Source organism: Oncorhynchus mykiss, chromosome 8 (genome assembly GCF_057628025.1).
Source record: "Oncorhynchus mykiss isolate SJ-2025 chromosome 8, ASM5762802v1, whole genome shotgun sequence".
NCBI lineage: Eukaryota > Metazoa > Chordata > Actinopteri > Salmoniformes > Salmonidae > Oncorhynchus > Oncorhynchus mykiss.
In genome coordinates this window covers 28,408,278-28,433,139 of record NC_143029.1, presented here as the reverse complement: position 1 = coordinate 28,433,139, position 24,862 = coordinate 28,408,278, and the positions used below count along the sequence as shown (strand labels likewise).

General features: G+C 43.6%; 1 protein-coding gene across 3 annotated transcripts in view; it reads left to right on the top strand.

Moving 5' to 3' along the window:
• Positions 1-2,902, top strand: part of brf1b (BRF1 general transcription factor IIIB subunit b) — a 126,799-nt gene extending 123,897 nt beyond the window's left edge. For all 3 annotated transcript variants that reach the window (XM_021612195.3, XM_090243091.1, XM_090243092.1), the window contains one exon: positions 522-2,902. In XM_021612195.3, the coding sequence (XP_021467870.2) occupies positions 522-559 (38 nt within the window). In that variant the 3' untranslated portion in view covers positions 560-2,902. The remainder of the gene's footprint in view (positions 1-521) is intronic.
• Positions 2,903-24,862: the final 21,960 nt, after the last annotated feature.

The window sequence follows — 24,862 nt, the reverse complement described above, 5'->3', positions numbered from 1 at the left end:
CCACACACACACACACACACACACACACACACACACACACACACACACACACACACACACAAGCGAGTCATAGCATGTCATTACAGACTTGACTATAGAACGTATCCATGGCACAATAGGTAAGTAACAATTCATTGCAAGCTCTTTTCAACGCGTGTGAATCGTAGGTGTTATGGCTTATTTTCATCAACGTTGTTAAAAATTGCATGCGGCAGGGTAGCCTAGTGGTTAGAGTGTTGGACTAGTAACCGGAAGGTTGCAAGTTCAAACCCCCGAGCTGACACGGTACAAATCTGTCGTTCTGCCCCTGAACAGGCAGTTAACCCACTGTTCCTAGGCCGTCATTGAAAATAAGAATTTGTTCTTAACTGACTTGCCTGGTAAAATAAATTGCATCAGCCCTGAAGGCATACCCCAGGCAACATAATCCTAGCGCTGTGAGCTTGTGATGGTGCTGATTGAAATGCTAACCCAATGGACCTGCACACTAGCATTTCACTCCCTTTCTCTTTTTCTCTTAGAGTACGGCTGTGAGGCTGAAGAGGAAGAGATTTTCTAGGCTCGATTTTTCCTCTTCTTTCATCAAATACTGCGGATTCTCCAAAATAGTTGTCTCACCATTGACCTCTTTGAGCGGGGGACAGTCGCCAGAGGAAGGGAGGAGAGGAAAAGGACATCCACTGTTCAGATAAACTGCTAAGGTGAACATGGAGTGTGGCTGGGTGTGGGTAGAGCTACGGGGTATGCAAGATTTTATTCCAGCCTTGCTCAAACACACCTGATTCAGCCAATCAATGTCATGATCAGGAATTGGTTAGTAGAATCAGGTGTGTTCCTGCACAACCAGTCGCTCTCTATGAGGAGGGTTGGCCATCCCCGGTCTTCTAGAAAGACAGGGGTACCATTTTGGGGTTGGGAACTCTGGAGTGCATTAGCAAAAGATACATATATACGCGAAGCAGTGAAGTTAAAGCAGTGCAGGGTATATGCAGATTGCAAGTGACTGGCTTCAGTGAATGGCTTCACATTATCTTCAATGGCTACAATGTGGTTATACCTCTTTAGCCATCTTGAAGCGTAGGGTGAAATTTCCTCTAGATGCTGATCTTGAATCAGTTTTGCCAGTAATGAAGGTTAGAATTTGGGGGGGGACGCTGATCCTGTGCTTTCCTTTTGAAAAATATTTTTCACAAATATCCACAATCCTCGGTCACCTACTTTTCTATTGTTACAGAGTTCACACTGACCCGTCTGTCCACTCAATGAGCAGTCGGCGAGAACAGCTAGGTCGTGCCAGTTCACTGGTACTGCAATGGGCCTTTTGTCATTGCCGCATTGCATTATGCTCTGTAGAGAGGGCCTGCGTCCCAAATAGCATCCTATTATTCCCTACATAATGCACTATGGTCAAAAGTAGTGCACTATATAGGGAATGCCATTTGGGAAACGGTCAGGGAAAGGGCATACCGGAGTGTATCCACTCAACCTTGCTCGCCTTTCGTAGCGGTGCTATAATTGTCAAAACGGGACGTTGGCTTCAGCTGGCAGGGCTATTCAATGCATCTATGGGCACTGAGTAGCACAATGGGCACAAAATGCCCATCACCATTCTCTCAATAAATACCCGAGTTGGTCAGTCCCTTTTCAATTCCAGTCATTGAAATTAACATTTGGACGTATTTATCTTGTTGTTTATTACCGACTGTCATGTGGTTGAAAGGGAATTGATACTGTGCTTACGTCCATCCTTGTTTACCCCCTGTCCTTTGATCTCTGTAGAATCTTCCTTTATGATCGTCATCAAATGATGGTATTCACAAATGCAGTTTTTTAAATAATGAAATTAACTGGCATTCATTTTGTAAAATATGTACCTAATGCAAAACTCAGTGGGTGGTATTTTGAAAAAGCAAAGAAGTGCTGCTGTTGTCATAACAAACCGTATCACTTCAAATAAATTGTGTGCATCGTGTATAAGCGCTGCTCGTTGCCGATTTTTTTTCCCAGGTTGTTTTGATAATGAAAGATTCAAAAATAAAATGCTGCTACGATTATTAGGAGTAATACGGTCACTTTCCACACTAGCGGCACTTTTATGCTTTGACAAAGTGAGGCCTGATGTATCCATGAAACCTAGAATAGTACAAGCACTCCAAGGCAGCTATCTCTTGGTAGAGCTCTGTATATCATTGTAAAAAGGAAGGAAAAAAAGAAAAGAAAGTTTACTGAAATGCTTTTGTTTGTTTGTAGAAATGTCATTGTATTTTAGCTATTTTATCTTGTGCATACTTTTCAAAAGCAAATATGAAGAACTACAACTATGTATGAATGTAAATATCAATCCTTGTTGGGTAGTCTGTTTGTATGTTTATATATGTTGTTTCGCCTCAAATGGCCATTTCAGATGAAATATTAGCCTGCTTTTGTGTTTTTGTACATTTACTTACAGTATGTTTTATGACAAAATTCTGTCATTTTATGATTTTATATGAATTCACTGGTAAACTGAAAAGGATTGTAGATCCTGGTGTTCTGTATTTTGATATTCTACACGTCAACTCCACCAGCTTTTGAACAGAACATTTCCTAACAGCATTCCAAGTTAATCTAGGCCTGGATTCAATCCAAGGTGTGTTATAGCGCACATCGCTATACATCCGACAATGTGCCTTTTAAAGGCATTTTCCTTGACGTTCGCAGAGATAGCATTCACAGTGCTTATGGCAGCTCAATCGTAAATTACTGTTTAAAGTCGGTTACAGTGTACTGTGGTATAGTGTACTGTGGTACACAATAACGTTCCTTGCATTGAATCCCGGCCCTAGTTAAGGGACAATAGTTCCTCACAACAACACAATCACACACATTCCATTTTTATCAGTGAATAAACTCATTTCAGTTAGTGTGTATTTTTTTAATTGGATGATATGATCGTATCAGCTATGTATCTCACTGTCAAGCAGAGGGGGGGGGGGGGGGGGACTCCACTGGGTGGGAAGGGGGCTTGAATCAATAGAGAAAGCGAGGACAGGTGGAAAGAAAGAGTGGAATTGGTGGGAAGAAAGGGTGAAATAGAGAAAGATAGGAGTAGGTGTTAAGAAATATTGAACTGACACTGACATTTTAATGTGGTGTTTCTTAAAACTCTTACTCTTGTGAATTTGCAGCAGTATCATATACTCTGAATATTTAAAAGCATGACCTTGACTTGGATTAGAACGAAATCGTTACAAGGTGTCCAAATATTTATTTGTCTGGCAGAGTTACATAACATTATCTTGGCTACCATGGCTAGAAGAAGAGATCTCAGTGACTTTGACAGAGGGGTCTCAAAGGAGCATAGGGGGTTTAATGGTGTGTGTGTTTGTGTGTGTGTGTTGCGTGCGTGCGTGTGTGCCAGTCACCAGATCTCAACCCAATTGAACACTTATGGGAGACTCTGGAGCATCGCCTGTGACAGCGCTTTCCACCACCATCAACAAAACACAAAATGATGGAATTTCTCGTGGAAGAATGGTGTCACATCTCTCCAATAGAGTTCCAGACACGTGTAGAATCAATACCAAGGTGCATTGAAGCTGTTCTGGCTCGTGGTGGCCCAATGTCTTTATGTTGGTGTTTTCTTTATTTTAGTGTTGGTGTTAACTGTATGTCTTATTAGGCTTATAATATGTTATGTCTCTCCATGGACAACATTTTCAACTGTCTCATCCGACAATGATGCTATTTAGTCCGGATCGTTATGAGGTGACTATAAAGGCATTATAACAATGCCATATATGCTCATAACAAGTCTTACAATGCACTGCATCCAAACACATAATACCTACATGACACATTTCCCAATCCATCACTGGAGGATCCCTAGGGTATGCACCAGTGCTTAATTTGTTAATCAGGAGGTGCTGGAACATAGCTTATAAGAGCACTGATTCAAAGAGAAGGGAGAGAGAGCAAGGTGGAGCTACGGTACAGTAGACACAGGAAGAAAAAGAAGGGAGAGCCTAAGAGAGGTGGAGGAGAAAGAGGCTGAAATTCATGAATCAGTCTCGGAACCCCCAGGGTGTCTGTGTCTGGTGTGTTAGTGCTGGGCTTGACCAAAGATGTGCACAGACACCCTGGGGGTTCCAAGACTGATTCAGGTGAGTCACAGCACGCCCCAATTGCACAATCTGGTATGATCAACTGTAGCCCAAACAGGAAAACACAGTTGTTTCTCTGGGTGCTGAAGCCAAGTAGCCCATCTTTAATGATATCTTGAATTGTACAATGTGACCGGATGTTTATTGTGGGAAAACTTTGAATATAACATTCTAAAAATAAATACACATTTTAGCATTTAATTTTACAAACACATATCCACTCCACAAATCTACCAAGGCGTGTTACAATGATTACAGAGGCAGAGATAATCCATTTCACTCAAGTCAAAGGCAGCATTCCAATTGGCACTCTATTCCTTAGTAGTACACTAGGGCTCTGGTCAAAAGTACAGTCGTGGCCAAAAGTTTTGAGAATTACACAAATATACATTTTCACAAGGTTTGCCTCCTCATTTTGTTTGATGGCAATTTGCATATACTCCAGAATGTTATGAAGCGTGATCAGATGAATTGCAATTAATTGCAAAATCCCTCTTTGCCATGAAAATGAACTGAATCCCCAAAAAACATTTCTACTGCATTTCAGCCCTACCACAAAAGGACCAGCTGACATGTCAGCGATTCTCTTGTTAACACAGGTGTGAGTGTTGACGAGGACAAGGCTGGAGATCACTCTGTCATGCTGATTGAGTTCGAATAACAGACTGGAAGCTTTAAAAGGAGGGTGGTGCTTGGAATCATTGTTCTTCCTCTGTCAATCATGGTTACCTGCAAGGAAACACGTGCCGTCATCATTGCTTTGCACAAAAAGTGTTTCACAGGCAAGGATATTGCTGCCTGTAAGATTGCACCTAATTCAACCATTTATCGGATCATCAAGAACTTCAAGGAGAGCTGTTCAATTGTTGTGAAGAAGGATTCAGGGCGCCCAAGAAAGTCCAGCAAGTCGCAGGTCCGTCTCCTAAAGTTGATTCAGCTGCGGGATCGGGGCACCACCAGTACAGAGCATGCTCAGGAATGGCAGCAGGCAGGTGTGAGTGCATCTGCACCCACAGTGAGGCGAAGACTTTTGGAGGATGGCCTGGTGTCAAGAAGGGCAGCAAAGAAGCCACAGACCCCAGACCTTAATCCTATTGAGAACTTGTGGTCAATCCTCAAGAGGAGGATGGAAAAACAAAAACCCACAAATACTGACAAACTCCAACATTGATTATGCAAGAATGGGCTACCATCAGTCAGTATGTGGCCCAGAAGTTAATTGACAGCATGCCAGGGCGGATCGCAGAGGTCTTGAAAAAGAAGGGTCAACACTGCAAATATTGACTCTTTGCATCAACTTCATGTAATTGTCAATAAAAGTCTTTGACACTTATGAAATACTTGTAATTATACTTCAGTATTCCATAGTAACATCTGACAAAAATATCTAAAGACACTGAAGCAGCAAACTTTGTGGAAATTAATATTTGTGTCATTCTCCAAACTTTTGGCCACGACTGTAGTGCACTAGGGAATAGGGTGCCATCTGGAGCACAGTCTTCCTCAGGGCAGCGGCATTGCTAAGATGAATAAGATGTTTTTCATAAACACGGAGCATGGGTCTGAAATTACTTTGACAGCTAACTTCTCTCACAATGTGTGTATCGGTGCTGACCCCATGCAAGCTTGACATCACAGATAGAACAATGAGCCAGATATTTCACCGGATGTATAAATGTGAAGCATCCGGTTGGCATTTCCACTCACTACCAAATATGGTGATGAGAGGAAGCCCAGTGGCCAGCCGTGGGAGAAGATGGAGAAAAATGGCCGACATTCTGCTAATTTTCTCATTGATGAAACATTTGATCTCTATAAAGTTTTCTGTTTCCAAAACTAGAATCTGTAACAGAGTGAACAGCTTTTTGTAGACTTTACCCTTTGCTAAAGTTATTTTTAAATGTAGAAGGGGTGCAAAGGCGAATTTAGTTATTGCACATGCACACTTCACAGCATAGGCATTCCTAACAGAAATTTGCAAATAAATGGATGAACGCACCAATAGGATCTCACTAGCTCCAGCTTGGCTCTGCCCACCTCCTTGCTTGTTCTGCCCACTATGATTAGTTTGCTCCCATTGAAAAACGACAGGCTCTGGTCTATCTTGGGTTAGTTAGACATTTTCTTGTGGAGATGGCTGCATGTGCTGATAGCAGGAGTTCAGCTACTGTACTTATGCCGAGTGGAGTGGGGGGCGGGGGAGGCAGGAGCTGGTTGTACACGTGTATATGCATGCACACTAGTAAGCACGCACCCACAGAATATAGATGTTTACACTGACTACTGCCATGTGCACACAATCCCACTTGTATAGAATAAGCAGTACTAAACACATGCAAGCATACATACACCCACACACACACAATGCATGCACACGTGGAGCAGATACACATGGCCTGACCTTGAATTGGACTGTGCCTCATCCTCACCTCCCTGAAATGAGGGTGATCGATGAGGGAGGACAGCTCTCGAGCCCCACTGCACATACTGATACGTAGGGCAGAGGAGACGATCACTCTCTTTTCCTGTGTCTACTGTACTGTATCTCTACCTTGCTCTTTCCCCCTTCGCTTTCTATGGCTGTCACTGCCTTTTCTCTCTTTTCCTCGGTGTGTATCGGTCTTTCCCTTCCTTCTCGTTCTCTCTGTCTCCCTCCATCTTTCTTTCTCTCACATTCACTGTAGGCCATAGAGCCAAGTATCAAGAGGCTACCAATGCAGCTACACAAACCGTCCTTCCTTTGGGATCCCTCGTAGTCGAGTATGATTTCCCTCCAGCTGTCACAGGTCCGGGTTATGGTGTGACTGGCCACGGTTCCAATGATGGCTGAATAGGCCAATCCGTGCGTGACCTGCACATTTCGTCACAGTGGGGGCAGGGATGGTACATCTTGTGGCCAGGGCTTGTTGTTGGCACCGGTGTCTGTCCTTTGCGGCGTGCTCTTTTCCCGGCTAGCGTTATCTTTATTTCGGCCTCGAAGAGTTGTGTTCCATTAGTGATTTTGGTCTTCCATGAGGATCTGTCAAGGGAATGGATTACCCAGTTGTTTGGATCCATAGGGAGGAGTAGGGTAAGTTGAGCCACCCCTTGTTTCTAGGAAACCATACACAAAGTATTTTGTAAGAAGTCATAATTTAACGGAGTCTGAAGGAAGAAACCACATGGAAAAAGTGGTAAGCATGTTAGGTCCAAAAAAATGATTTTCAAAAAGTAAAATGAATTTGTATTTCATGATGCTTGTATCTAAACCAAAGTAGATCATTTTAAGATTGTTTTATACATCAGTTGGGGTCTCTATAAGCTACAATATGAGGTCCTAAATCGAGCATGAAAGTGCATCCTTGTAGCTACAGTCCCTTCAGAAAGTATTCACACCCTTTTTCCATGTTTTGTTGTTTTACAACCTGAATTTAAAATGGGTTACATTTAGATGTTGTGTCACTGATGATACACACAATACTCCATAATGTCAAAGTATAATAATGTTTTTAGATTTGTTTACAAATTCTGAAAAATTAAAAGCTGAAATGTTCAGGAGTTCAAGAGTAAAAATGTGCTTAACAAGTCAGATAATACGTTGCATGGACTAAGTCTGTGTGCAATAGTGTTTAACATGATTTTTTAATGACCATCCCATTTCTGTACCCCACACACAATTATCTGTAAGGTCCCTTAGTTGAGCAGTGAATTTCAAGACAGACACATTCACCTTTCAGCAGGACAACAACCTAAAACACAAGTCCAAATATACACTGGAATTATGATTATTTTTAAATGTATTTAATTTACCAAGACGACATTGAATGTTCCTGAGTGGCCTAGCTACAGTTTTGAATAAAATGTCTAAAATGTCTGTATAGCAATGATCAACAACCAACTTGACAGAGCTTGAATAATAAATAAAAAATATAATGTGCAAATATTGTATTATCCAGGTGTGCAAAGCTCTTACCCAGAAACTTACCCAGATAGACTCACAGCTGTAATTGCTGCTAAAAGGTGATTCTAACATGTATTGACTCGGGGTTGAATACTTATCTAATCAAAATATATTGCGTTTTATTTTCCATTCATTACAAATAAATCTTCACATTTTTCTTCCACTTTGACATTGGAGTATTTTGTGTAGATCGTTTACAAAAAAATGACAATCTAATCCATTTTAATTTCACTTTGTAGCACAACACATTGGGGAAAAGGTCAAGGAGTATGAATACTGTATTCAAACGGTGTGAAGGCACTGTATGTATGTGGGCTAATATAGTAGTATTTTTGCAATGTGTCATGCATATAAACTTAAGATAGTGAATTTTATTGTTACAGAGAAGACAATCATTCCCCGTGTATACAAATGTAAAATAAGTAAGGGTCTAGCCCCCATTGAGGTTCTTACGAGAGCCGCCAAGGAAGTGAGAGAATGGAAGAAGTCCATTTGAGCAGCAGCAAGAGATATAAAAAAAATGACTGAATGACACTGAAGAGGTACACAAAGGATAACGAACATGTACCTGTGTGAAAGAAAGGCTATGAGAGAGTAACAGAGGCACACAAGGTCTTGTCTGATGACATGGAGCTTGATAAACGTATCAAGAGTCTCCCGGACCAGTTTCATGGGCTTAGTACCTTCGAATTGGCACATCGAAACAACATCTCTGTCCCAGACAACTAATCAAGAAATGGAAGGGTAAGTGATATTGAACAGAGTGATCTACAGTGCCTTCGGGAGGTATTCACACCTGTCTCACCCTGATCTGTTTAACCTGTATTTGCGTTTGTCCCCACCCCCCTCCAGATGTCGCACATCTTCCTCATTATCCCCAGTGTATTTATACCTGTGTTCTCTGTATGTTGCCAGTTCGTTTTGTTTTGTCAAGCCTACCAGTATTTTTCCAGTGCTCCTGTATGTCTCTAGTTCCTGTTGTCTACCATTTCCGCAGCAATCTACACACAATGCCCCATAATGACAAAGCAAACACAGGTTTTTAGAATGTTAGCAAATATATTAAAAACATAAAACAGAAATACCTTATTTACGTAAGTGTTCAGACCCTTTGCTATGAGACTCGAAATTGAGCTCAGGTGCATCCTGTTTCCATTGATCATCCTTGAGATGTTTCCACAACTTGATTGGAGTCCACTTGTTGTAAATTCAATTGGTTGGACATGATTTGGAAAAGCACACACCTGTCTATATAAGGTCCCACAGTTGACAGAGCTTGTCAGAGCAAAAACCAAGCCATGAGGTCGAAGGAATTGTCTGTAGAGCTCCGGGACAGGATTGTGTCAAGGCACAGATCTGGGGAAGGGTACCAACAAATGTCTGCAGCATTGAAGGTTCAAGGACAACCATCTCTGCAGCACTCCACCAATCAGGCCTTTATGGTAGAGTGGCCAGACGGAAGCCACTCCTCAGTAAAAGGCACACGATAGCCCGCTTGGAGTTTGCCAAAAGGCCCCTAAAGACTCTCATACCATGAGAAACAAGATATTCTGGTCTGATGAAACCAAGATTGAACTATTTGGCCTGAATGCCAAGCGTAACACCTGGAGGAAACCTGGCACCATTCCTACAGTGAAGCATAGTGGTGGCAGCATCATGCTGGATGGGATGTTTTTTAGTGGCAGGTACCAGCATCGTAGGAAAGATGAACGGGGAAAAGTACAGAAAGATCCTTGATGAAAATCTGCTACAGAGCGCTCAGGACCTCAGACTGGGGCAAAGGTTCACCTTTCAATAGGACAACGACCCTAAGCACACAGCCAAGACAACGTAGGAGTGGCTTCGGGACAGGTCTCTGAATGTCCTTGAGTGGCCCAGCCAGAGCACTGACTTGAACCCAAACAAACTTCTCTGAAGACACCTGAAAATAGCTGTGCAGCAACGCTCCCCATCCAACCTGACTGAGCTTGAGAGGATCTGCAGAGAAGAATGGGAGAAACTCTCAAAATACAGGTGTGCCAAACTTGTAATGGGTCTGAATACTTATGTATATTTTATATCAGTTTTTTTTTATTTTTATAAATTAGCAAACATTTCTAAAAACCAATTTTTGCTTTGTCATTATGGGGTATTGTGTGTAGATTGATTCAATTGTTTTCCCATATCAATTTAAAAAAGTCAAATCTGAATATTTTCCGAAGGCACTGTATATATCTGAATGTAGGCATACATTTTAAGATATACAATATACCACACCCCCATTTCATGAATTAAACTTTGACCTACCAGCATCATCACCCACTGTCACAGGACACCATCACCCACTTACCAAGGCGACTCAACTTACCCTGTCCCTATGCAAAATTTACCCCATACCCAGTGTAAGTTTTGCAAAGAGACAATATCCTGAAATATATGTAGATATATTCACCTTGACGTAGTGATCCTGAATGTAAAGAATGGCTCAACATAACCCACTCTTCCCTGTTTCTTGATCTGTGCTTTAAGGTCATGGAAATGCTTTTTCTGACCTCCAGGGGTGCTGGATCCATCTCTGAGCTGGGAGTAGAAGACCTGTTTAGGAAGCCTTGAGTTGTTCATACTCACAGGGTGACCTGCCCATCGGAGTTGATGTTTCATAATTGTGACTTCTTTACTGAAGTAGTTGGTTCACTCCAGGACTCTGATGCTGGTTTGAAGAAGAGGGTTGGTGCAATGATGCAGCTTTGCTTTACTCCGGTCCTTACCTCAGGCTAGATTCAATCAGATCCATGCTAGCTGACTCCTATATAGCTGTTGTTTTGATGTGTCTGAGGTGGAACTGCGTTACAGCTGTCAAATCCACAAGCAGCTCCCGGTGTTATACCTATCATGGACATTGCTATTGGCTGCACAGTTGGATTAGTATGAATCCCATGCTGGAATGTGTGATGTAATCTACACGTTGATTAGGCTGATTGAAAACCTCATTTTTAATTTCATGATTTTCAATTTGAACACTTTCTTGTTCTGAACTTCTAGAGCGAGTGGGATGTGTGGCTTCGTAACAATGACCACACAAGCAGCTCCAACACAGTTACACTTCCGACATATCGCCTAAATAAAAACATATTATCGGGTTAACGCTGAACTGATTTAATCTAGGTCCTCGATTGGCTTTGTGCTTTAACCACCGGAGAGGATGACAGCCTTCATACTGCCATGCAGGAGACAGAGGATGTTAACACATTTTGAAAGGCAGCCAGATCTCATGACGACTCTCTGCAGTACCTGACGGTTAACAGAGTTAAAGTTCCTTTTCCGAGTCAAAAGCCACTCTGGGATTCAGGGATGAGTTTTTTGTAAGGGGTAGGAGTCTGTTTAGTAGGATTCCCAAAATTATTTTGCCGTCTGTGTGTGTGTGTGTGTGTGTGTGTGTGTGCGCTGGTTTCCACTCTTATTCGTCTGTGAATGAGCAAATTAGTCTTTCACAATTTTGTACGATAAGATTGAATCGTTGAACATTAAGGCCTTGACTAAAAAATGCTATAGTTATACTGTACCTATTTCCTGATTGCAAATTACAACGAGAACATGTATGAGTAATTATGAATGTGGACACTTAACAAAAACACACACAAAAAAACATATAGGAATCACATTTGTCTACAGAAGTGTAAGAGTTTAACAGGAGAATATTGAAAAGAACAGGGGAAGCCTTGGGAGAAGGGTCACAGCCTTGTAGAGGAAGGCCTGCTAAAAAGAAATACACTCATCCCCTAACCCCATAAGCACACGCAGTCACAACAAGCACACATATTTACAGTATGTGTAGAAAGTGACCATCATCTCAATCTTTTTCAACAGATACCCGACCACTGGCACCAGGTCACTTGGGGGTGAAGTTTCCGCTTGGTACAAATCTAGGATCAGCTTCCCCTCCCCAAATCCTAGCCTGAACCCTTAGGGAGGAAAAAGCCAAACTAACCCAAGATCAGCATCTAGGGGCAACTTCACCCTACACCCACCATGTGGTCTAGTCAATAATGCAGACACACAAAATCTTTCAACCGCTACACAAAAACCCTTAGCTAAAGAGGTCGGCACACGCTTTGAAGGAGTCTAATGTGATACAGCACTACAAGGGGCACCTCAAACAAAGGGATCAGTTACGAGTATGATCAAACGGAAAGGGGAGAAAAATTGATCAAATCTGAGAGGGAAGAGGAGGACAGGTGGCGGTAATGCAGTTAGAGAAGCAGACATTTGCAGTGTCATTACTGCGTAGGTCGGATAGCAACCTTTAGGGAACGGGATTCTTTCATTGACCATATTAACTTCGTGAACACGTCAAAAAACAAGTTTGGCACTGGAGAGTGGCAGGGTGGTCAGAAGAGTAGTCCATGTGGAGTTGTCAAAAGTGTTGCCCATGCGGTAACATTTTCTTTGGATAATCCATCTGTACTGTAGATGCTCTAACATCTGTACTGTAGATGCTCTAACATCTGTACTGTAGATCAGTAACATTTTATTTGGATAATCCTGTAGATGTTCTAACATCTGTACTGTAGATGAGTAACATTTCAACTAACAATCTACTAAACATAACCTTAACTCTTACCCTAACACTTGTTCTAAACCTAACCCTAACCTTAGCAAGCAGTTGCTTATCAACAGATAGTATGACTATGTGCAGAGAATCACTATATGTGACCACCCATGCTACATTTGGCACAGTTGTGATACAATTGAGTTTATTGGCACAAAAATAAGCACAATGGCTGTGAACTTTTCTGTGCAAACAAACTTTCCATTGTATCACAAAAATATCACTTGTATCAGAACCATTGTGTCAAATACGTTGTACATCAGTTGTACAACCTGAGTGTGTACAGGGCCTAAAAGAACAGCGAAAGAGATACACGAATAAGTCCACCGTTAAGAGGCTCATATGGTTTTCAAATTCAATTTAATATCTTCCCGTTTGACAATTTGTGTGTAGAGTTGCTCTTAGCCACAAGTTAATTATGTCTGTCTGCATGTCAGAGTACCTGACATGCAGACATGGGTCGATGAAGACAATAACCAACATGAACCCCCCCCCCCCAAAATCCTTGTACACACCAGCTGAACTGACAAAAGCTAATGAATTAAATGTTTGTATGCTAAATTTGATTGTTATTGCTTAGGTTGGAAATCAGTAAGCACATCTGAACAAATAAGTCAACGGGCCATGATGGCATCTCTGCTTTTCTTCTAAAAACTTGTACAGAGGAACCTATCCCAGCTTAGTGCTCCATCTTTCAGAGGTCCGTATACTTCCATACTGTCCCATCTCTGAATTAAATGACTACAGACCAGTTGCTGTGACCCCCCCCCCCCCCCCCCCCTATTGTAATTACGTGTTTTGAAAAGATAAGGGGAAAGGGGGATACCTAGTCAGTTGTTCAACTGACATGTGTCTTCCACATTTAACCCAGAATCAGAGAGTCAGAGAATCAGAGAGGTGTGGGGGGCTGCCTTGATCGAAATTCACGCTGCCTTAATCGACATACACATCTTTGGCACCCGGGTGTGCGAGCTCCGTTCATGTGAACCCTTTGTTAGATTCTTATCAATTTGCCTAAAGGCAAATCGTGGGACTGATGATGCAATCAACAGCATAGTGCATCTCATTGTTAAGCACCTGGAAAACCCCAAGGCCTATGCTAGACTGCTGTTTATTGATTTCAGTTCAGCGTTTAACATGCTACAGCCACATGTCCTACTCAGCCAGTTAAAGCAGATGGGTGTTAACGACTACACCATTAGCGGTTGGGGCTCCAGAGTGGTGCAGCGGTCTAAGGCACTGCATCTCAGTGCTAGAGGCGTCACTAGAGGCCCTGGTTCGATCCCAGGCTGTATCACAACCGGCCATGATCGAGAGTCTCATAGAGTGACGTACAATTGGCCCAGCTTCGTCCTGGTTAGGGGAGGGTTTGGCCGGGGTAGGCCGTCATTGTAAATAAGAATGTGTTCTTAACTGACTTGCTTAGTTAAATAAATAAAATGTTGGTGGTACCACTCATTCCTGACTGGCCATACTCAACCAGTTAGAGTTAACAGTATACTCTCTGAGTCTAGACATTAGCACTGGGGCCCTGCAGGGTTGTGTGAGTTCTCCCATCTTATCACACTGTACACAAATGAATGCAATACCAGTAATTACGATAATTATAATGTCAAGTTCTCTGATGATTCTGCCATTCTTAGTCTGATGTGTAAAGATGCTGATACAACTTGGTACAGGTCAGAGATTCAAAGGTTTGTCAAGTGGTGCGATGAGCACCATCTCATCCTCAATGCAAATAAATGTTTTTTTTACCCCAAATCTGTTGGTGACCACGTACGTGCCTGTGGTCGGCCACAATGCCAATTTAGCACGTTAGTTCATACCAGTATCTGGGTGTACATATAGACAATGTGCTGAGCTAGAAGGTCAGTGCAATTTATGTATTATGGTGACTATGTAATGTACTGTGTTTATTTAGTATACATCAGTATTGTGTTTCAGAAGCCCTGTTTATACCTGGTTCTAACCAATGATTTATATATACACTAGATAACTGGTAGGGGGATCTTTGTTGAAGCTACCTAGCCTCCATCTTGGCACTACCCCACCATTCTAAAAAAATATGTATATTTGTTTTTTTCCAAATGTATTCTATTACAGACATCTTAATGCATACTTGTAAATTATATTATGCAAGTTAAACATTAAAAAACTATATACTATGTGACTGTCCCCACTACAACAAAATAAAAATAATAATTTTGTCCTTGAAACATTTAATTGAAATACTGCAGATTTACATTCATTCCTATGGAGGACTGTGTCACGAATCCTACCGAAGATTGTGCCTCTTCCTGTTCGGGCGGCGCTCAGCGCTCGGCGTTGCCGGCCTACTAGCTGCCACCGATCCCCTTTTCTGTTTCATATTTAGCGGTGGGTGAGCGACTGTTTCACCTCAGACAGGAGACGAGGAGGGCGCAAGACTTCGCCTTGGAGTTCCGGACCTTGGCTGCTGGTGCAGGGTGGAATGACAGGGCCCTGATGGACCACTACCATGCAGCCTCCGGGAGGACGTCCGCAGGGAGCTAGCTTGTCGGGACACCACACTCTCCCTTGACGAGCTTATAGACATGTCGATCCGACTGGACAACCTGCTAGCTGCCCGCGGGCGTTCAGAGGGGGTCCTGTCAGTTCCACCTCCCAGCCCTCCCGCTCCAACTCCAATGGAGTTGGGAGGAGCTGCATCTAGGGGGACCGGGGGAGGAGGCTCCTCCTGCACCTACTGTGGCTGGAGAGGACACACTTCGGACCGGTGCTGGAGGAGTCCGTCTGGGAGTCGAGATGGCAGGCGGAACACTTCTCGGCCACCCCAGGTGAGTAGGCACCAAACTCACCCAGAGCTCCCTGTTGGTTTTCCCTGCGTTTTTTCCCTCTCTCCAGCATAAGGCGCTAGTTTATTCAGGCGCAGCTGGGAGTTTTATGGATTGAGGACTCGCCCGTAAATTGGGGATTCTGTTGGTGCAGATAGACCCACCCTTCCCCGTGCACTCCTTAGATAGCCGACCGTTAGGGTCAGGGTTGGTCAGGGAGGCCACAGTTCCGCTGGACATGGTAACGCAGGGGGATCATAGGGGGCGCATCAGTTTCTACCTTATCGATTCAACCGCGTTTTCAGTGGTGTTGGGGATTCTCTGGCTGGCTATTCACAATCCGCTCATTTCCTGGAGACAGGGGTTCTTCAGGGGTGGTCAGGGGAATGTTCAGGTACAGTGCCTTGCGAAAGTATTCGGCCCCCTTGAACTTTGCGACCTTTTGCCACATTTCAGGCTTCAAACATAAATATATAAAACTGTATTTTTTTGTGAAGAATCAACAACAAGTGGGACACAATCATGAAGTGGAACAACATTTATTGGATATTTCAAACTTTTTTAACAAATCAAAAACTGAGAAATTGGGCGTGCAAAATTATTTAGCCCCCTTAAGTTAATACTTTGTAGCGCCACCTTTTGCTGCGATTACAGCTGTAAGTCGCTTGGGGTATGTCTCTATCAGTTTTGCACATCGAGAGACTGAAATTTTTTCCCATTCCTCCTTGCAAAACAGCTCGAGCTCAGTGAGGTTGGATGGAGAGCATTTGTGAACAGCAGTTTTCAGTTCTTTCCACAGATTCTCGATTGGATTCAGGTCTGGACTTTGACTTGGCCATTCTAACACCTGGATATGTTTATTTTTGAACCATTCCATTGTAGATTTTGCTTTATGTTTTGGATCATTGTCTTGTTGGAAGACAAATCTCCGTCCCAGTCTCAGGTCTTTTGCAGACTCCATCAGGTTTACTTCCAGAATGGTCCTGTATTTGGCTCCATCCATCTTCCCATCAATTTTAACCATCTTCCCTGTTCCTGCTGAAGAAAAGCAGGCCCAAACCATGATGCTGCCACCACCATGTTTGACAGTGGGGATGGTGTGTTCAGGGTGATGAGCTGTGTTGCTTTTACGCCAAACATAACGTTTTGCATTGTTGCCAAAAAGTTCAATTTTGGTTTCATCTGACCAGAGCACCTTCTTCCACATGTTTGGTGTGTCTCCCAGGTGGCTTGTGGCAAACTTTAAACAACACTTTTTATGGATATCTTTAAGAAATGGCTTTCTTCTTGCCACTCTTCCATAAAGGCCAGATTTGTGCAATATACGACTGATTGTTGTCCTATGGACAGAGTCTCCCACCTCAGCTGTAAGATCTCTGCAGTTCATCCAGAGTGATCATGGGCCTCTTGGCTGCATCTCTGATCAGTCTTCTCCTTGTATGAGCTGAAAGTTTAGAGGGACGGCCAGGTCTTGGTAGATTTGCAGTGGTCTGATACTCCTTCCATTTCAATATTATCGCTTGCACAGTGCTCCTTGGGATGTTTAAAGCTTGGGAAATATTTTTGTATCCAAATCCGGCTTTAAACTTCTTCACAACAGTATCTCGGACCTGCCTGGTGTGTTCCTTGTTCTTCGTGATGCTCTCTGCTCTTTTAACGGACCTCTGAGACTATCACAGTGCAGGTGCATTTATACGGAGACTTGATTACACACAGGTGGATTGTATTTATCATCATTAGTCATTTAGGTCAACATTGGATCATTCAGAGATCCTCACTGAACTTCTGGAGAGAGTTTGCTGCACTGAAAGTAAAGGGGCTGAATAATTTTGCACGCCCAATTTTTCAGTTTTTGATTTGTTAAAAAAGTTTGAAATATCCAATAAATGTCGTTCCACTTCATGATTGTGTCCCACTTGTTGTTGATTCTTCACAAAAAAATACAGTTTTATATCTTTATGTTTGAAGCCTGAAATGTGGCAAAAGGTCGCAAAGTTCAAGGGGGCCGAAAACTTTCGCAAGGCGCTGTAGGTGTATAGGAGTTTCCATCGGTGTCACGTCGGTGGAGAGTCCAGACCAGGTTTCCACTGTGCCCATTCCCCCAGAATATGCCGATTTGGCTATCGCTTTTTGTAAAAACAAAGGTGACCAAATTACCACCCCATCAACGGGGGGATTGCGTGATAAACCTCCAGGAGAACTCTGCACTTCCCAGGAGTCACGTGTACCCATTGTCACAGGAGGAGACGTTGGCTATGGAATCTCTGAGACGGGTACATTCGGGTACATCCTCCATGTCAACCGTCTCCTCAAGTTTATTTTTTTGTGAAAAAAAAGGAGGGAGGACTGCGTTCATGCATTGATTAGTATCGAGGTCTAAATTCGATCACAGTGGGATTTAGTTATCCGCTACATCTCATCGCTACGGCGGTGGAATCATTCCACGGAGCGCATTTTTTCACAAAACTGGACCTCAGGAGCGTGTATAATCTGGTGCGTGTTCGGGAGGGAGACGAGTGGAAAACAGCATTTAGTACCACATCAGGCCACTATGAGTACCTCGTCATGCCGTATGGGTTAAAGAATGCTCCAGCCGTCTTTCAATCCTTTGTAGATGAGATTCTCAGGGACCTGCACGGGCAGGGTATGGTGGTATACATTGATGACATCTTGATCTATTCTGCCACACGCGCCGCACATGTCTCTCTGGTACGCAAGGACCTATACATCAAGGCTGAGAAATGTGTGTTCTCCAAACGAGCCGTTTCCTTCCTGGGTTATCGCATTTCCACCTCAGGGGTAGTGATGGAGTGTGACCGCGTTAACGCTGTGCGTAATTGGCCGACTCCGACCACGGTAAAGGAGGTGCAGCGGTTTTTCGGGTTTGCCAATTACTACCGGAGGTTTATCTGAGGTTTTGGCCAAGTGGCGGCGCCTATTACCTCACTGCTGAAGGGGGGGCCGGTGCGTTTACGGTGGTCGGCCGAGGCAGATGGAGCTTTCAACCAGTTGAAGGCGCTGTTTACTGACGCGCCCGTGTTGGCGCATCCGGACCCTTCGTTAGCATTCATAGTGGAGGTGGATGCGTCGAAGCTGGGGTCGGAGCCGTGCTGTCAGAGCGCTCGGGCACGCCACCGAAGCAAAGGCTTTGTCAACAGCTGGAGACCATTTGAACGGTACCTTGGGAGAGGGGAGTGCTGAGAGGGGGGCCACCAGGGTGCTATAATCCCAAATGAAACAGTGGTAGATGTTAACAAAACCAAGAAACCATTGCAACTGCACCCTGGACTTTGGTTGAGGCCAATCCCCTGCTTTCACCTTTCCAGCATCCAACTTAACATTGCCTTCAGCAATGACATATCCCAGAAAGGTGATAGTAGAGCAGTGGAACTCACACTTCTCGGCTTTCACAAACAATTGGTTCTCCAGGAGGCACTGAAGAACCTGTCTGACATGAAGTACATGTTTTTATGCAGATCGGGGGAAAAAACAGGATGTTGTCAAGGTAAACGAACACAAAACATTTTAGCATGTCCCGGAGCACGTTCTTGACCAAAGCCTGGAAAACAGCGGGCCGTTGGTGAGTCCAAATGGCATGACCTGGTACTCTTAATGTCCACTGGCTGTGTTGAAAGCTGTCTTCCACTCACCCCCCTCGCATATCCGAACCAGGTGGTAGGCTTTTCGAAGGTCCAACTTGGAAAACATGGTGACCCCCTGGAGAGGTTAAAATGCTGAGGAGAGGAGAAGTTGGGGGGTAACGATTTTTAACAGTAATGTCGTTAAGTTCCCGGTAGTCAATTCACGGTCGCAGGGTTTTGTCCTTCTTCTCCACAAAGAAAAACCCTGCGCTGGCAGGAGATGCAGACAGGCAGACGGCCCCAGTGGCCAGAGACTCCTCTATGTACTCCTCCATAGCTTTGGTCTCTGGTCCAGACAGAGAATACGAATACAACCGATCCCGAGGTGGTGTAATGTCTGGGAGAAGATCAATGGCATAATCATAAGGACGGTGTGGGAGAAGGTAAGTAGCATGTGCCTTACTGAACACTTCCAGGAGGTCATGGTATTCAGTGGGAATAGCAGAGACATCCCAAGTCTTGCTAACATCCTGAGGGAGATGACTAGGGGAAGGCTGTGCTGCTTGAAGGCAGTGGGAATGTCAAAATGGGCTCCAACCCAAGATGGAGCTTGTGGTCCAGTCAATCACAGGATTGTGCTTTTGGAGCCAGGAAAATCCCAAAACAACCAGAACATGGGGAGATGCAATGAGGAGGAACTCTATGGTCTCACTGTGGTTACCGGAAACCCGTAATTGAACGGGCACAGTACTATGGGTGACTTCCCCTATATAGCGGCCGTCCAGTGCCCTAGCATCTATGTGAACAGAGGCTGAGTGGGAATACCAAGCTCCGAGGCAAAAGTGGCATCCATTAAACTTTCATCAGCCCCAGAGTCAATGAGCACTCGGAGAGACTTAGATTGTTCCCCCCACAGCACAAGCACAAAAAGGGTGTACAGGTGATGGGAATTAGGGAACTCCCAGTCTGACTCACCATAGTACTGGTACCCACTAGAGACAAGGGTTTCCTAATAGAGCATAAAATGTCCTGCCCCTCCACAGTACAGACAACAGTTACTATTCATCCTCTGTGAGCATTCCCCAACTGATAACCTAGCTCTTTCAAACTGCATAGGCTCAGGAGTATCCAACTCACCCGTCGTAGATTCACGAGACTGCTCGGTGGCTTCGAATCCTGTCGGAAAAGCTGCTTTGGAAACTTCCGGATTCCCTCAAAGGTGAACGAGCCATAGCGAGTGCACGAGTGTGCCCGAGACCTCCTCTCACTCCTGCATTCCCTTAGGCTTCCATCGATTTTAATGGTTAGGGCAATAAGGGAGTCGAGGTTCACCGGCAGTTCCCGAGCAGCTAGCTCATCCTTTACCTCCTCAGATAATCTGTGCAGAAAATTATCGAAAAGAGACTCCGGATTCCAGGCACTCTCGGCGGCCAACGTGCAAAAGTTCACTGCGTAGTCTGCCGTACTACAGGAGTGTTGACGTAAGTCAAGCAGTTTGCTGGCTGCCTTTCTCCCGGATACCGGAGACTCAAAAACTTCACCTCTGCCATGAATTCCTCAAACTGGCGTAGCCCAGTAGAGAGCCCTCCCCGACATTAGCGTAATAATATACGCTATCTTCAATCGGTTTGAAGGAAACGAAGATGGCTGTAGCTCAAAAATAAGCGAGCACTGAGAAAGAAAACCCCGGCAGGTACCAGAGTTCCCTGAATATCGCTCCGGAGGAGGTAAGCATGGTTCTCGGGGAGCCGGGATAGGCTGTACAAACTCACCACAGATAGGGAAAACATTTACTGGGTGATTTGGGCAGCAGGCATCCTCTGAGCTAACTCCCTGATTTGCTCCATAATAGCCTTTAACCCATGGTCGTGGCGTTCCGTCAAGGAACTGAGCCCTTCCTAAAGGCTTTGTAAACAACTCCTCATGTCACCCAATGGTGGTTCCCTGCAGGGAGACAACGTGGCGGAGCTGGTCCAAGTCTGCTGGGTCTGTCATGGCCAGTTTGTACTATCTAGGCGAGACCCAGATGCAGACACAGGAGGCAGATGGTTGGAGTCTTACAATGTTTATTAATCCAAAAAGGGGTAGGCAAGAGAACGGTCATGTACAGGCAAAACGTCAAAACCAGAGTCTGATAGGTACCAAAGGGCAGGTAGATTCAAGGTCAGGGCAGGCAGGATGATCAGGCAGGCTTCCTTCGATATCGTGCACCAGCTATTGTTTACAAATATGTATAGGCCCCCACCCCGTGTCTTACCATATGCTGCTGTTCTGTCCTGCCAATAGAGTGTATAACCCACCAGCTGTATGTTATTAATGTCGTCATTCAGCCACGACACAGTGAAACATAAGATAGTACAGTTTTTAATGTCCCATTGGTAGGATATACGTGCTTTCAGTTCGTCCCATTTGTTTTCCAGCGATTGAACATTAGCTAACAGTACGGACATCAAAGGCAAATTAGCCACTCACCACCTGATCCTCACAAGGCACCCTGATCTCTTTCCACAAAATCTCATTTTCTATCTCCAGCGAATGACGGGGATGAGGGCTTGTTCGGATGTTTGGAGTATATCCTTCCCATCCGACTCATTAAAGAAAAACTCTTTGTCCAATTCGAAGTGAGTAATCGCTGTTCTGATGTCCAGAAGCTCTCTTCGGACATAAGAGACGGTAGCAGCAACATAACGTACAAAACAAGTTACAAACAATGCGAAGAAACAAACAAACTAGCACGGTTGGTTAAGAGCCCTCCGACGCCAAATGCAGCCCTTTGCGATTTTATTGTATGATATTATATGCATCCAAACAAATGCAAATGCTGCTGCTTTGCTTTTATACTGGCTGCACTTTTTGACGTGACTGTGATATAGTCGTAGTTGGTTAGCTAGCAAGCAAGGGATAAGAACATTGCCAGCCAGTATGGCAATGGAACATTTAGAACGAACGACTGGGTCGCGTCCATAGATACAGAACAAAAAGACTGAAGGAGTGGGTCGCATCTTTAGGAACCGAACCGACTTAATGAACGACCAGCCGGCTTGGGTAGAAATCCCTAGATTTGTGTCAGGACTGTATCTTGTGAAAGGATGGAATATTATGAATAAATGTATCAAAATAACGTTTTAAATGAAAATATGTCAATCATTATTTGAATATGTTGGTAACCTGTTGTTTAAAAGTGATACCCTCGAAGCTGGTGTTTGGAGGATATTTTGGCACGATTTGCCTGCCGTCGACTTCATCTCAGGCCTAACAATACTGTCCCAATATATCCTCCAAAGACCGGCTTCTCGGGCATTATCACTTTTCATTAATCACCCCCAAAAAACTCTATATGGGGGAATCAACAACATTTCCCAGAATGTACTATTTCAACCCTCAAGTTGACCCTGAAACCTTCAAAAAGAAGCCAAACAAATGAAATGGTTGGTGGAATATAATTGTCTATATAGCCCCACAGTGGTGTCATCATACCCATAAAACCATTCATTTTTCCCATAGGGGATCTTAGAAACACTTAAAATAAGGGCTGTGTTTCCTGTAGGCTTCCCCTGGTGTGACGTTTTCATAACCATGCAAATCTCTCTTGGACAGGGTGACTTTTTATTAATATATTCAGCTCTATTACTCTCAGATTGGAAAATGCTAATTAGCATCAACGTCGAAATCATGCAACACTACAAATCCCTGAAAGCTCTTGCACTTCATCTCTAGCTGACACCTTTGCTAACATGTATTGAGTCAATTTAAAACTTGCACAAAACGGTTCACATGTCCATTTAAAGAAATGTTGCCAATTTTTTTTCAGTACTATTTTTAGCTAACATTAGATTGTTAATCCAGAGATTCTTGCCTTTGGCTGAATTTGGCAGTCTCGTCCAGATCATCATGGCATTTGGTGTTCTTTATGATAGCCACATTAGCCTATTTTGGTGGGATGGAGTTTTGCCCTGCCTGGTGAATTTAATATGTGGTAAATTAGTTAATTGACCAATAGGAAAGAGAGTTCCAAACCTCTCTGCCAATAACAGATTGTTTTCCATTTTTCCATTACCACTCAGACCACTCCCAAACAGTCCTAGCAAAATTATTGCTAGAGAAATTCTGTTTGCTAAGAATCTATTTTTGTTTCTTGTTGACCATTTTAATCGAAAATAATCACAGTAAAGTACTTAATTGTTACCCAGAAATGATTTGATATTGAGATAAAAATGGCTGCATTGGACCTTTAAAAGAGTATATGAACATTGTTTCCAGAGAAAAGCGATATATTCTTTGGCATCTGAAAGTGTGACCTGTCAGATTCAATTAAACACTCATGTTCTATGACTGAGTGGAATTTCTTTGAATTTCACTGAATTAAATGTTACTTCCTGTCACTCAAACACAAATTCAAATTCTACATCCTGTGTGGAGTGTGACCAATTGAATTCGGATTTTGAGTTGAATGGGAGTCAATTCCAAAATTGTCCTCTTGACAGCAACTCATTTCATGCAATTCTACATATTTGCCATAGGGGTGGAGATAATTTTTTGGAGTTTTAAAACTAATTTCCTGAAATTCTACACATTTTGCCACAATTTATGCCGTTAAAATGATATCTTAGTGAAAGTGGCTAACAAAATCAATGGAGCCCCCCTGTAGGTCAGGGCCCCTGGGGACGTGCCCTTGATGCCCGGTGTCACGACTTCCGCCGAAGTTGGCTCCCCTGCCTGTTCGGGCGGTGCTCGGCGGTCGTCGTCACCATCCTACTAGCCGCCACCGATCCCTTTTTCGTTTGTCTGTTTGTTTTGTCTTATTAGTTTCACCTGTGTTTCTGTTGTTTGGTTTAATGAGCTTCCTTATATTTAGTAGGTAGACCCGCCCTTGTTTTGTGTGGGATTGTCTTTATGTTACGTGTGTGCATTTTAGGTAGAGGTGGATTTATTTTCTGAACTTGGCACCCTGTGTTTTTTGGGTTGTCACGTTGTATGTCCGCACCCTGTATTGTTGGGCTTATCATTTTGTGTGCCAAAGTAAAAAGTAATTTACCCCAGTGGAACTCTCTGCGTCTGATTCCTTCACCCACCTAGTCCCGCGTGACACCCGGTCAATAATTCAGCCACGATTACTACTAATTTAGATTATCTGACAAGACTAATCTTGCCAATCTACATTTTTTTTGTGAGTGACAATTGAGTGACTGTCATTGACTGACATAACAAAAGGAAAACTGCTTAAACACAACCAAATTTTGAAACTTTGACTTGTGTATTCTACTATTGCAACTCTCAACAGTAAGTTGAGACCCTGACTGAGTTCCCCCCCAAAAAACAAGTGACATAAGTGACTGCTTATGTCGCTTATGCCTGGTGTGTGTGCGCGTGTGTGTGCGTGCGTACATGCGTGCATGCGTGCATGTATGACATCTTAGAAGATTGTGGTTGGCTGGCTGGTCTCCCTGCTCATGCTCTGATAGTTGTTAACCCTTGACCTTTGTCCCCTGGGTAAAAGCAATTGGTCACTGCACTCTGATCATAGGAATACTGCCCTCATAGTCCATTGACTTTCTGCGTGAGGGGATGTGGAGATCATAGAGATGGCAATAATAGAGATGTGTTTTTTTCATTCTCTCATTCTGTCTCACTCGTACGACTTCACTCCGCGAGCACACACACACACACAGGCTCATCGTCCACAACGAAACCGATGGAAAGAGAGCGTGCAAGAGAGAAAGAGAGGGAGAGTGTGAGCCCAAGAGCCAGTGAATTCCTTCCATTGTCCTGAACAATACAAACTTCACCATATGTTTATG